The sequence below is a fragment of the Apodemus sylvaticus genome, chromosome 10, assembly GCF_947179515.1.
Source record: "Apodemus sylvaticus chromosome 10, mApoSyl1.1, whole genome shotgun sequence".
Taxonomy (NCBI): Eukaryota; Metazoa; Chordata; class Mammalia; order Rodentia; family Muridae; genus Apodemus; species Apodemus sylvaticus.
Window position 1 is genome coordinate 47,255,806 of NC_067481.1, and position 12,596 is coordinate 47,268,401.

Below are 12,596 nucleotides of genomic sequence, written 5' to 3' on the forward strand. Positions count from 1 at the left end.
CCAGTGGGCATGGTTTGCTTCCTTTGGCAATGGCCTCGATGGTTTGATTCAGCCCTGTGGCCGTATGGTTGCCACTGACAAGTGAATGTGATGTGGCATGAAAGGCTGGTGTGATGGTTTGTATATGCTTGGCCCAGGGAGTGGCACTATTAGGAGGTGTGACCTTGTTGGAGTAGGTGTGTCACTGTGGGTGTGGGCTATAAGACCCTCATCCTAGCTAACTGGAAGTCAGTATTCTGCTAGCAACCATCAGGTGAAGAGGTAGAACTCTCAGCTCTGCTGCACCATGCCTGCCTAGACGCTGCCTTGCTTCTGCCTCGATGATACTGTACTGAACCTCTGACCTGTAAGGCAGCCCCAACTAAATATTGTCCTTTGTAAGACTTGCACTGGTCATGGTATCTGTTCACAGCAGTAAAACCCTAACTAAGGCAGCTGGTCATAAAAAAGCACACAGAGTTTTGATGGACATATTTTGATGGATATTCAGACACTGCACCACCTGGTTGGTGGCACCTGTTACACAAGTTTACAAAGATAAAAGTGGTAGGCTGGTAGATGAAGCTGAATTTTATTCCAAGCTGCCAAATCTTCTAAGGAGATGGGGCACAGGGCACATGCTAAGGGGAAACTCCTCCCACATAACCACAGCTAACAACCAGTTGCAAGAATAAAGGCAGTTTGTGGCCATCCTTAAGCCTAGCTCTGAGCAAAGGCAGTGTGGCCATCCTCAAGTCTGGCTTAGAGCAAGGATGTGGTTCTGAATGTGTTGTGCTTTTTAAAATGTAAATTACTTGCTTTCATTTTAAAGTCAGGAGATTTTATTTAAGCATTCATATTTTCCCTTGGGCATGGTGGCACAGGATGAGGCAGAGGCAGGCAGATCTCAGAGTTCCAGGCCAGCCTGATCTACATGGCTGGTTCCAGGATGGCTAGAGCCACACAGAGAGACCCTCTCTCAAAGACAATTACCGGGAGCTGGAGAGACTGCTCAGCAGTTAGGAACACTTGCAGCCAGGTGGTGGCAGTGCACACCTGTAATCTCAGCACTGCAGGGGCAGAAGCAGGCGGATCTCTGAGTTCCAGGACAGCCTGGGCTGCAGAGAAAACCTGTCTTGAAAAAACCCAACCCCTCTCTTCCCCCCAACCCCCAAAGAGCACTTCTTGTTCTTGTTGAGAACCTGGGTTTAGTTCCTAGCACCTTCGTGACTAAGTTCCAGGGGATCTAAATTGGATATGATACCTTCTGATCAATGCAAGCATGAGGCACATATGTGATACACACACACAGATGCAAAAAATCATAAATCATACATGTACAATAAATAACATGAATCTAAAAACAAAAGAGCAAACAAGTCTGTCTTGGTTATATTCAGAGATCCTGCCTCAAAACAAAACTAAAACCATAAAAGATACAGATTTTGCAAACTTGAGTCGGTGTTTCCTTTTGGGGGACATCAATTAGCTGGAATCCTGGTAGTTTCTTCAGCTCACTTAGGACTTTTGTGCTTGCCTTACCTGAACTTTGAATGAGTGCTAAAGATATGCCACAGTTGGCTTCAATGTTGAGTTGTAAAAGAGTGCCTGCAGCTGGCCCTAGACTCCTCCCCCATGGCAGTATGAGTGTGTGTCTACTTAGGGATCAGGGTTAGGGGACCAGGATGTGAGCCTCATCTTCTGTATGAATTTAGTTTCTGGAACATGGAAGACGCTTGAGGGAAGAATGAGAGCGAAGCACTTTGGGAATGGGCAGCGTGGATAATACTCTACCTGTCCTAGATTGTATGTACTGGCCTTGTAGGCGGGCTTTCTCTCTGTGGGCGTTGCGTTGCAGAAACTACTCCAAGGAAGTGGCATTGCCAGCAGCACCTGACCATGATGTGGCTCCCGGGTGGTCCATGGTGTCCAGTGACACATGCTCAGGACCCTGTCTGACACTGTGCCTCAGCTGGACATGAGGCAGGCCGGCCCCCTCCTGTATAAATACAAAGCCTTGTTCACTACAGTGGTGCAATGGCAACTGTGGTTTCTCACTGGCAGTGGGCCTCCCTGCCGCAAAGGTGCTGGATGGAGCCTGAGGCCGAGGTGTGAAGGGGGCTCTGTCTTGTGACGATTCCACGGGGACGGGGACTGAGTGGGTGAAGGGTGGCTTCTAGGGGAAGCCGCTCTCCTGCCCCCCTCCCTGCCCGAGGGCTCCGGCAAGAAGTTGTAAATAAAGCTTGTCTCTGGGAAGCAGACCTCCCCCCGCGCCCGCCCGGCCTGTCTGCGGCCTCCTCCCTCCCTCCTCCTTTGCTCCAGAAGCCTCCGCCAGCCGTTCGCCCGCCCGGTGACCACAGAAGGAACGAGCAGCTCCACCTCGCAAGTCAAGACGTGTGTTTCCTGTGCATTTGGAGCAATCGGGCCTCCGGGTCCAGAAAGGGCGGGCTCTGTGGGGCCGGCAGCGCAGCACCGGGACGTCCGGACGGGCCGGCACCCAAGCCTGGGGCGAGCGGAGTGGTCGAGGAAGGAACGGTCCGCGGACCGCGGAGGGCGCTGGCTGCCGCCTCTGCCCAGCGTTCATCCCGCGAGCGGCTGCCCGGAGGCCCCGCTTCCCCTTTCTCAGGGTGGGGACGCGCGGGAGGCGGGCCCGGCGCGCAGGACTGCTGGAAAGCGGCAGCAGGAAAAGGTTCATAATGGAGCCTTTCATCGCGAGCCGGTGGCCAGGTGCCAGGACCGACTCCGCGGAGGCCAGCATGCTGGTGTAGGCCTGCCCTGCGCTCTTCCCCGCCCGCCTGTCCCCTGCCTGTCTCCCTGCTGGGGCGCGCGGCGGCCGCTGCTGCTGCTGCTGTTGCTGCTGCCGCTGTGTGGACCCTGCTTCCTGTTTGCCCTCTGCGGCTCTGGCTGCCATGGAAGAGGAAGAGGAGGCAATAGGCTTTTTGGACAAGGTTCTGGAGGATGAAGATGTGTTTCTGCTGGAGGAGTGTGAACTGGGAACCCCGACCAGCCCTGGCTCGGGGTCCCCCTTCTTGGTGGCCGTGAAGGTGGGAGTGTGACACGCCCTGGATGCTTGTGGGGAGGGGGCAGGGATGGCTCTTGACTGATGCTGAAGCCGTGTTTGGAGAGAAATGGCTGATGTGTGCACAAGCCTCATGGCTGAGTGGAAGAGCCTAACTCAGCATGAGATGGGCTGGTATGTTCCTGCCAGAGGATTGAGGGCTGTGCTCTCTCAGCAGCTGTTCTTGAGGGAGAGGTGGAGTGCCTGCCTACCCTGCACCAGTTGTCCTTAGGGGCAGTAACTGTTGGCTTTCCCCTCAGTCAGCTGTGTTAAGGGATCTTTTTGGCAGTGACATGAGTCACCTGGTGTCCTGTCACTGATGTGAGCCTATTGCCCCCAGAAGAGCTGGCTGACTTGGAACTGGTGGGTAATAATTCATTGTTTCCATGGCAACCAAAGGATAAGGGCATTTGTGAAGTGTGGCCAAGGGAGCTACCTCTTTTCCAAGGAGGAGACTGTCGACTTGGTGCGTCTTGACTAATGCAAGAGAACCTTTAGAAAGATCAAGAATTTGAGGTCACTTGGGCTTTCTTGAAGGAACAGAACTGAATCAGCTGGAGAGGGGGTGGGAACAGCTGTCCGCTAGGTAAGCATTTTTCCCAAGGTGGGCATAAGCAAGAGCAGCCCGCTTGTTCCCGTCTGTAGACTAGCAGCAGAGCTAGTTCCCAGAGAGGCAGGTTAGGAGGGAATGGGCTGTTGGGAATGCCAGCTCTGATGTAGAGAAATAACCTCTCGTGCCTGTACCTACCTTTAAGAACCGGAGCCTACCGCTTCTCTTTTCTGTGCCTGGAGGGAGAGCCTCCTCTGAGGACTGTGGCAAGGAGTATACACACTGCAAAGCCAGGCTACCTAACTGCATGGGCCCTGGAGGGCGTGGTGTTCCATGCCTTGCCAGGCTAGGTGTCTGAGACTCTGAGTCTTCCCTGCCCATAAGATGATGATCACAGCCCCGCTCCACCCACTCACCATGGTGTGGCTCCAAGAAGGAGCTAATGGAGACTAAAAATAGACTGCAGACCTAGGTTAGGTAGGTGGCAAATATGCAGGGTTGGGGTGGAGAGATGACTGCAGGCTTGGGTGGGAGCTGCAGTGGGATCCTGGCACCTCTTCTCCATTCGGAAATCTGGTGCTTCTTTAGAGCACCTCCTAAGTCACGTCCCCCATTGGGCTCAGAGACACCTCTGTACCTACATTGTGACCAGCCTCCCCACTAGCCTCTTTATGATTCAAGAAGCATCCTGGGAGTTCGGCAGTCAAGGGATGGCCAATCTCTGAGGCTCTTGATGGACCTTCTCTCGGAGTCTTCCCAGCACCAATGTTAACACAGCTCCTGCTGCATCCTGGGCAAATCCTGTATAACTTCAGCATGCTCTCTGCTGACCACTGAGTAGTCCTGGCTATATGACTGGGACCCATGAGAACTTTTGAAATGAGTGAGTTTGTTGAGACATACAGAAGCGATACCAGATTCCTGGCCTTATTTCATATTAGAGGGGTTCTCGGGGAGTGGCATGCGGTTGCCAACGGGGGTCCTGGACACTTAGCATGCCTAAAATAATCCTTCCTCTCAGGTCCCCACGGTGCCTGAATAAAGCCCTCCCTCTGCTTCTCTCCCCTCCCCCTCCTCTGCTTCAGTGTTTCTGGAGTTAGCATCAGCCTGGGAGCTTCTTGCTCACCTGTAATAACCTCTCTAGCACCTGCTTCCTCTGTCAGGCTTGGCCTTAGACAGATTGCCCAGGGTTGCAAAGAAGCGGAAAGCACGCCCATCGGTTCATGGAAGTACTGTCAGGTTATGTTCGATCTTAAGTTCGATCTTAGGGCATCGAGGAGACAAGTGAACATGGAATGGTCCTTCCTCAGAGTCCCAAGAAAGGGATCAAGTTTACAGAGGACAGAAAAGTGGAGCAAGGGAAAGCAAGCAGGCCATGAGAAGCGTCTGATCAAAGAATACCAGAATCCAGGTGTGGCGAGGAATGCTTGTAATACCTCCCTGTGGGAGGTGGAAGCAGGAGGAGTTCAAGGCCAGCCTGAAATACACAGTGAGCTCCTAGTCAGTGTGGGCTGTGAATGAGACTCTGATCCAGAAACATGAACAGCAATAACAAAGGGCCCTGGATTCAGAGCGGGAGGGAGCCACTTTTAATTGAGTCAGGACTGGACTGCATACACATTTCCACACGCACATGTGCAGGACCAAGGAGCCAAGGCGGAGCTCCTGGCTGCAGATGGGCTTGGCTCTCTCCTCTATGGCAGCTGGTAGGAGTCCAGGGCATTTCCTCTTTGCTATTACTTTACTTCAGGAGTACTTACCTTAAACGGTAGTTGTGTTGCCGTGCATTTGCCCAAATGCCAGTCCTATAAATCAATCCTGGTCTCACTGTAATTTCCAAGGTGCTTCGTCTTCCTAGGGGACAGATGCAAACCTGGCTGGCAGTTTTTCTCCAGAGCCGTAGCTGGAGTTTGGTACATCTCACAACCCAGCTAGCTTCCTTTGAGGAGTTAGCGATCTGTAAACTCATAATGCAGATACTGATAACAACATCACATCACATCTGTAAAACGGTGCATAGTTTTCCAAAAATGTTTCACACAGTTCTATTTAAAGGTAGGTAGGGCTGACGAATGGAGCCTTGTAGATGCTGCTATTTCAAGGAATTCATTTGTCAGGAATAAAAGGCTCTTTTGTATTCCATGTTAACTCTTCAGGTATCTGTGCTTAACAAGAATGGCTTGTCTCTGCTCTCTGCAGTGATGGTGTTACCCATTACCCCATTGGTGTTTCCAAAGGTATGGGCCACATAATTGGTCACTTGAGAGATGATTTTAGGTGACACATAGGTATATGTTTTATAGTTTATAGTTAAGTATATGTTTTAATGTATATGAGGAAAAACCAGGACTTGTCTATCATTTCTATGATTTGATATAAAGCTTAGGATAAAACTATACAAAAATCTGTATTGGCCAAAGAATGGTAGGGCATGTCTTTAATCCCAGTACTCGAGAGGTAGAGAGAGGCAGGAAGATCTCTGAGTTCAAGGCCAGCCTAGCCTACATAGTGAAAACTTGTATTATGCCAGCGTGGCAAGGCTATACTCGAGGGGAATGAACAACTGAGGTTCTTCAACATATATGGAATATATGAATCTAGCCAAGGCTTTGGACAGCAGGAGGGTGAAACGTGAAGATCTACCACCAAGAGAAGGGGCACTTAGGGGGAGAAGAGACTCCATGCACTGCTGTTCCTTAGGTATGAGGGGGCCCAGCTGTCCTGAGGCTATGGCTTGACTTAGGCATCAGCCCCTGGTGTGAGTTTCACCCCACATGGCATCTACTCTAATCCTGAGTGTCCCTTGCAAACTGGTGTGACCCGTGGGCTAAATTATGCTGTCTGCAAAGTCTCAGACCCTCGCCGCTTAGCTTGTGGCTCAAAGCACAGCTAGAGCTAGGCCCGCCTGTTTAGCTCACCGTTGCCTTGGAGAAGGGAAAGGGCCATGGGAAGATTGTTTCCTGACTTGGCTTAGAATCAAACCTTAGGAGGCTTTATTTAGCCCTAAGCTCTGCAGAAGCCCAGGCCAGAGCTGCCCACAGCTTATCAATAGATACTACCATAGTGACATGGCTTGTTGATTTAGGAGTCTCAAGATGACAAACTTGCAGTCTAGCAGATTGTGTAAATTGCTGGGGATGAAGGTGCCCATGAAGGATCTGATTTATAAGCCCCGACTGGAGACAAGGGGGTGACAGCTTTCCTGTGTTGAGGAAAGGCTAACTGTGTGGCAGAGCATTTGCCCAGAGGGTTTGATGCATGTGGGCATCTCTGGTAAACATGCTGAGAACAACTGTCTTCTCGTTTGTATTACTAGTGTCCAGCATGGGTAGTAGAGAAGGAACAAATGAATTCTAAGTGCTGGTATGTTATGAAACAAACAAATCTCCCACAAGGACTGAAGAAACAGCCATGAATTTCTAGGTTTTGTTTTGTTTTTAAGTCTGTTGAGTACACTGCAAGAGCAGCCAGACAATAACTAGAGAACCAGGGGCAACCATCTCCAGATTGTCCTAAAGCAGAAACATACATGATCCTAAAGAGAAAGCCATCCCTGCCCAAAGATGGAAGGCTCTTTAGTGTTGGCTGAGCAGCAGGCTTACTGTTCGTAAAAATCACAGAGCAGAATTTCACATCGTAATTAAATTCTCAGCTGTCTACACCCCATCCTAGCTTGAATTTTAGGAGTATAGCCCAGAGTGGGGACTCTTAGAAATGACTGATTATTGCCTTTTGAGAGAGAGAGAGAAAGAGAGAGAGAGAGAGAGAGAGAGAGAGAGAGAGAGAGAGAGAGATCTTCTCAAAACCAGCCTTTGGGGATAGGCTTATGAGGCAAGGATCTCGTTAAAATGGATTGTTACAGGGCAGAGGGGTCTTGCTTCTTCAGATCACCAGCGCTCCAGAGGCTAAGGAGCGCTGCTGTGAGGCCCATCTCCTTACAAAGTATTTGCCAGATACTCAGGAAAATCCTTGGATGTGAGGAACGAGGGGCAGTGCGGGAGCAGTGGTCTCCAGCTTGGAAGGCAAAGTACAGGTCAGTTTTGGGAAGCGGCAGCTAGCAGGCCAGTAGACCTGACGTTGAGAGCTGGAGCCCCCGCCTCCCTGGACTCCAGGGTGTGTTGGAGGCTGGGCTGTCTCCAAGCAGCTGGCCATTTGCACCCTCTGTGCCTCAGGCCCCTGATGTTTATTATACCTACCAGATTGTGAGATGCCAGTGAAGAGCACTTAGCACAGTTCCTGGTATTTGTGAAGCCATCAATAAATAACTCTGTCCTTCTTTAATGTGGGTTCCTAGTGCTGCCAAAACAAATCACCACAAACTTATGGCTAGAAACAACCCTGATTTGGTTTCTTGCATAGCTTCTGGAAGCTCTCAAGAAATAAATTTATTTCACCTTTTCCCTATATTCCTTGGCTACAGGTCCCATTCTCTAGCCTCAAAGCCAGCAGTTTAGCCTTTACCCCCTACCTCACTGTTACATGTGACTACTAAGGGCCCACTTAGGTAATCCAGGAATTTCCTCAAATTCCATCACACCCGAGAAGTCCCCTAGTGTCGTGGACCTCTCTGCAGGGTGATTATTGTTTTTAGGGCAAAATAACATTTCAGAATTGGGGGGCAACAGCCTTCAGACATTTGTACCATTTAGGAAAAGATGTGAAGAACACTCCCTTAGGAAGGAAAGTCTTCAGGGGCACTGGGATGGGTTTTCTTTGTGGCTTGAGAGATTTGGTGGCTTGATGGACTTTTCTGGCTCACATTAAGGGTATGTGCATTGGATGCCCAGAAAGGAGCTGTTTGAGACAAGAGGTCTGTAAGCACAAGCTTGGGAAGGGTGTAAGAGAGGGAGGACATCATCCCAAAGGTAAAGGGAGGTGAGGTAGTGTTGGAGGACTTGGGGAGGGTCCCAGCTCTGCTTCTTAAGACTCTATGGTATAAGGGAGAATACAGAACTCACTTCAGTGTGGGTGTCTGAGGGCCAGACAGCATGTGTGCAGGTAGAGAGAGGAATTAAAGCCTTTCCTGGTAAAGGTCAGGTGTGACACAGGATGGAGGCTTGTCTTGGGGAAGCAGCGTGCAATGCAGTTGTTGCAAGGCCTGAGGGACATCACCTACTAGCTAGGCAGGTAACCCCAAGGTCGTGTAGGTCTTAGGTGCTAAGGCTGGAGGAAGAAGTGACAGAACAGCTGTCCTGTGAAGAGGTGTCACTTAGCCTGGGGAATAGCTCAGAAGGCAGCAGCATCAGGAGAGCCCAGCTTCAGGGCTGAGTATGACTAGCTTTGTTAGAGAGGCAGAAATGGCTAGACCTTGGCCCTTGGAGAGACTGGGAGGTAGAGAAGGCCCTGAGGCCACTACAGGTATTCAAGCAAGATATGCTGCAGCCCAAATTACAAGTCATGGCCCTCCTTATGTGTGTATGTATGTATGTATGTATGTATGTTTGTATGTTTCAGTGTTTTCTTCTACTAGATTATAAACCAGGTGGTGGCAGGGACTGCTTGCTTCTTGTTGTAGCCATAGGGGCTGGTGAGCATTCAGTAAATATTTGTTGAATAAATAGATAAGTGGACCTATCTTTCCTAATTGAATTTTGCAGTATTTATATTAAGTCCTTGACCAGAAGGTGTTCTTGGAAGATTGATTTTACTGCAGGAGAGTGGGAGGATTCAGAGGTCAGTTTGGAGGCCTTAGGTGGGAGGAATCAATCCTAGAGGTAGCCAAGGAAGCTTCCAGACATGGCCGAGGGGAGGGAGACGAGTAGCCAGGAATAAAGCTTGAGGATCCTGCCTGGTGAAAATTACATGCTTTTCACTGAAGGTAAAATTTTAATGCTTTCTCTGTGCCACTGTGCCAGTTGGTGGCATCCAGGCTTAACAGGGCATGATCTCCACCACCGGGGAACAGGAATTCAAGAGGGAGGGAAACCTAGCATGAGTGTGTGCCTTACACCATGAGGAATGGCTGAGGTAAGCGTGGGTGGCCCACAGCTGACACCTGTTATGGTGTTGAGCCCCTAGGACAGGAAGACCTTAGCACAAGTGGCCACAAGGCCAGGGCTCCCATACCCATTTCCGCCCCTTTCTCTCCAACCCTGTGTCAGTTTATATATCACTTCCTCTGGGGGCCCTGTCTGTCCTTAGCTGTTCCGTCCCAGCGTAACCAAACTCAACCTCAGTCATGAAAGCATGTCTTTATCCCCTCTTCCCTCTTGGGACCAGATGGAAAGCGGGTCCTTGCTGACCCTATTAACGGTACAAAGTTACTAAGTAGAAAATGATTGAGAGCAGAAGATGGGAGAGAAACAACAGGAGATGGTAGCGGGAGTATGGGTGGTTGCTTTTTCTTTTTACGGTTTACGTTTTACTGGGGGATTGTTTGTTTGTTTGTTTGTTTGTTTGATTTGGGGTTTTTTGGATTTTGTTTTTTCAAGTCAGGGTTTCTCTGTATAGCCCTGGCTATCCTGGAGCTCACTCTGTAGACCAGGCTGGCCTCGAACTCAGAAATCTGCCTGCCTCTGCCTCCCAAGTGCTGGGATTACAGGCGTGTGCCACCACCGCCCAGCACGTGTTACTGTTTTCCAAAATTTATCTAATACCTGGCCTTAGGCAGAGCATGGAGGTTCGTGAATGAAGACAATCTCGGCTTTTTGAGTGGTTGAAGCAGGGGTATGGCTGTGGGTTCCAGACCAGCTTGGGCTACAGAATGGGATTCTGTGTGAAAACAATGGTGTTAATAATAAGGCTTTTTATCAACTTTGAACGTGCTGGTTAAAAGAAGAGAGAGGGGGCTGGAGAGATGGCCCAGCTGGTAAGAGCACTGACTGCTCTTCCAAAGGTCATGAGTTCAAATCCCAACATCCACATGGTGGCTCACAACCATCCATAAAGAGATCTGACACCCTCTTCTGGCTGTCTGAAGACAGCTACAGTGTACTTACATATAATAAACAAATAAGTATTTAAAAAAAAAAAAAGAAGAGAGAGGGAAAAAAAACAAAGAAAGAGGCGCCTTGAGCCGGCCCCTTCTTACCTCTGCTTTTTTGGCTTCTTACAGGTGGAGGCAGGGAAGGGCCTGGAGATGAGGAAGCTCGTTCTCTCTGGGTTTCTGGCCAGTGAAGAGATCTACATAAACCAGCTGGAAGCTCTGTTACTGGTGAGTCCCTGGTCCCTGTCAGCCAATGTCCTGCTTTACAACTGTGAGAGGACCATAGAGGACAGACACCAGTGTTCCTCTGGTCACGGGTGGGCATCTGGAGGACTGGATCTGTCACTGCCTCGTCTCCATGTCCCTACTGTGTGGGAGGACAAGGACTCTTATCCTCTCATCAGCCTCGATGACTGTGACGTTATCACATAGAGATCTGATACAGTGCTACATACCAGTGGGCACCTTGCTGCTTCCCCAGCACTGCCCTGTGTATCAGTCAGTCAAGCTGAGACCCTTGGTCCAAGTCTTCCCTCTTCCCTGGGAAAGGAGACCATTAGCACCATCCTGAAGGCTCTCTGTGAAGAAATGTGAGATGGAGGATGTCTGTTTTTAAAAGTGCTGTTGCTCTGAGGCGTTAGACCAGCCTGAGCTCTCAGTGGAGATGAAGGTGGTGCTGCATGAATCGGATTGGGTGATGACTATTAAAGCATTCTCCAGAGATAAAAGCACCACCACACAGATGCGTTAGCCTTTGAAGAAAGTGCTTATTAGATGCGTCTGGGTATTATGCAGAGTGATTGTGTGGTGTAAATTCTTTTCTCTGGGTGTTGTGCAGTCAGATAGCATAAAAAACTGTTTAAAAAAAAATCTGAAGCAGGAGAATCAACATGACTGATGCCAGTATGGACTACCTAGTAAATTTCAGGCCAGTCCAAAACCTTGTCTCAAAAAGCTAAAAAGACAAACCAAGTAAACAAATAAAAACCCAGAGAATCAGAGATAAATGTAGCTCAGTAGAGGATGGTCCTCATAAGTAAGGCCAGCGATTATGTGCTGCTTGTGAGGTGGGATGTCATTCTGTGTCCCAGAGGCATTGATGTTTATTACCCAAAGAACGACTCCATTGAAATGTAAAGCTGCTGTGCTGGGCACTGTGCTGCTTGTTTCAGGGTCTTCTTGGTAGTTTATCAGTTAGGCCAGTGATGACAGGAATCTAATCTGAATCTGGAGCTAGGAGGAGGACCCAGCCTTACCCTGCTGTTAGTAGCAAGCATAGTGCAGTGTCTGCAAACAGCGTCTCAACCCCTTGCTGGGCTGTGAAAGTGTAGAGGTTTGAAACAGCATTTTAAAAGGAATTGAGAAAGACTGCCAGTGTGCATCATTAGCAGAAAAGGTTAGGTACTGTCAGGATGTGTGTAGATGATACACAGGGGCACTTTATTTTTTCCTTTCTCCATCTCCCCCTTTTCTCCCTACCCCTGTCTCTATCTCATGTAGCCCAGACTGGCCTCGAATTCACTCTGTAGCTGAGGCTGGCTTTGAACACCTGATCTTTACCCCTACCTCTCAAGTGCTAACATGCCTGTAATCCCAGCACTCTGGAAGGTGGAGGCAAGCAGATTTCTGAGTTCGAGGCCAGCCTGGTCTACAGAGTGAGTTCCAGGACAGCCAGTGTCTCGGAAAAAAAACAAAACTCTAAAAAAAAAAAAAAAAGGAAAAGAAAAAAGAAAAGAAAAAAATTATGTGTAAACTCTCCAATCCTTAGCTTTCTTTCTTTTTTTTTTTTTAAATATTTATTTATTATATGTAAGTACACTGTAGCTGTCTTCAGACACCAGAAGATCTCTTTACGGATGGTTGTGAGCCACCATGTGGATGCTGGCCATGTGGATGCTGGGATTTGAACTCATGACCTTTGGAAGAGCAGTTGGTGCTCTTACCCGCTGAGCCATCTCTCCAACCCCCAATCCTTAGCTTTCTTATTTGAAGATGATATAGTTCCCTTTCCTTTCTGTGGAGGATCTATTTCAAGACCTGTAATAGATGCCTGTAATACCTCAGATGTTTGTTTTATGAATACA

The 12,596-nt window shown here is 49.1% G+C and overlaps 1 protein-coding gene across 3 annotated transcripts in view; it reads left to right on the forward strand.

The window, feature by feature from the left end:
- Positions 1–12,596, forward strand: part of Abr (ABR activator of RhoGEF and GTPase) — a 195,972-nt gene that overhangs the window by 114,822 nt on the left and 68,554 nt on the right. For 2 of the 3 annotated variants that reach the window (XM_052197162.1, XM_052197163.1), the window contains exon 3: positions 10,642–10,740. In XM_052197162.1, the coding sequence (XP_052053122.1) occupies positions 10,642–10,740 (99 nt within the window). Of the gene's footprint in view, positions 1–2,245; positions 3,024–10,641; positions 10,741–12,596 lie in introns of those variants that run through there. The other variant, XM_052197164.1, reaches the window with a different exon arrangement.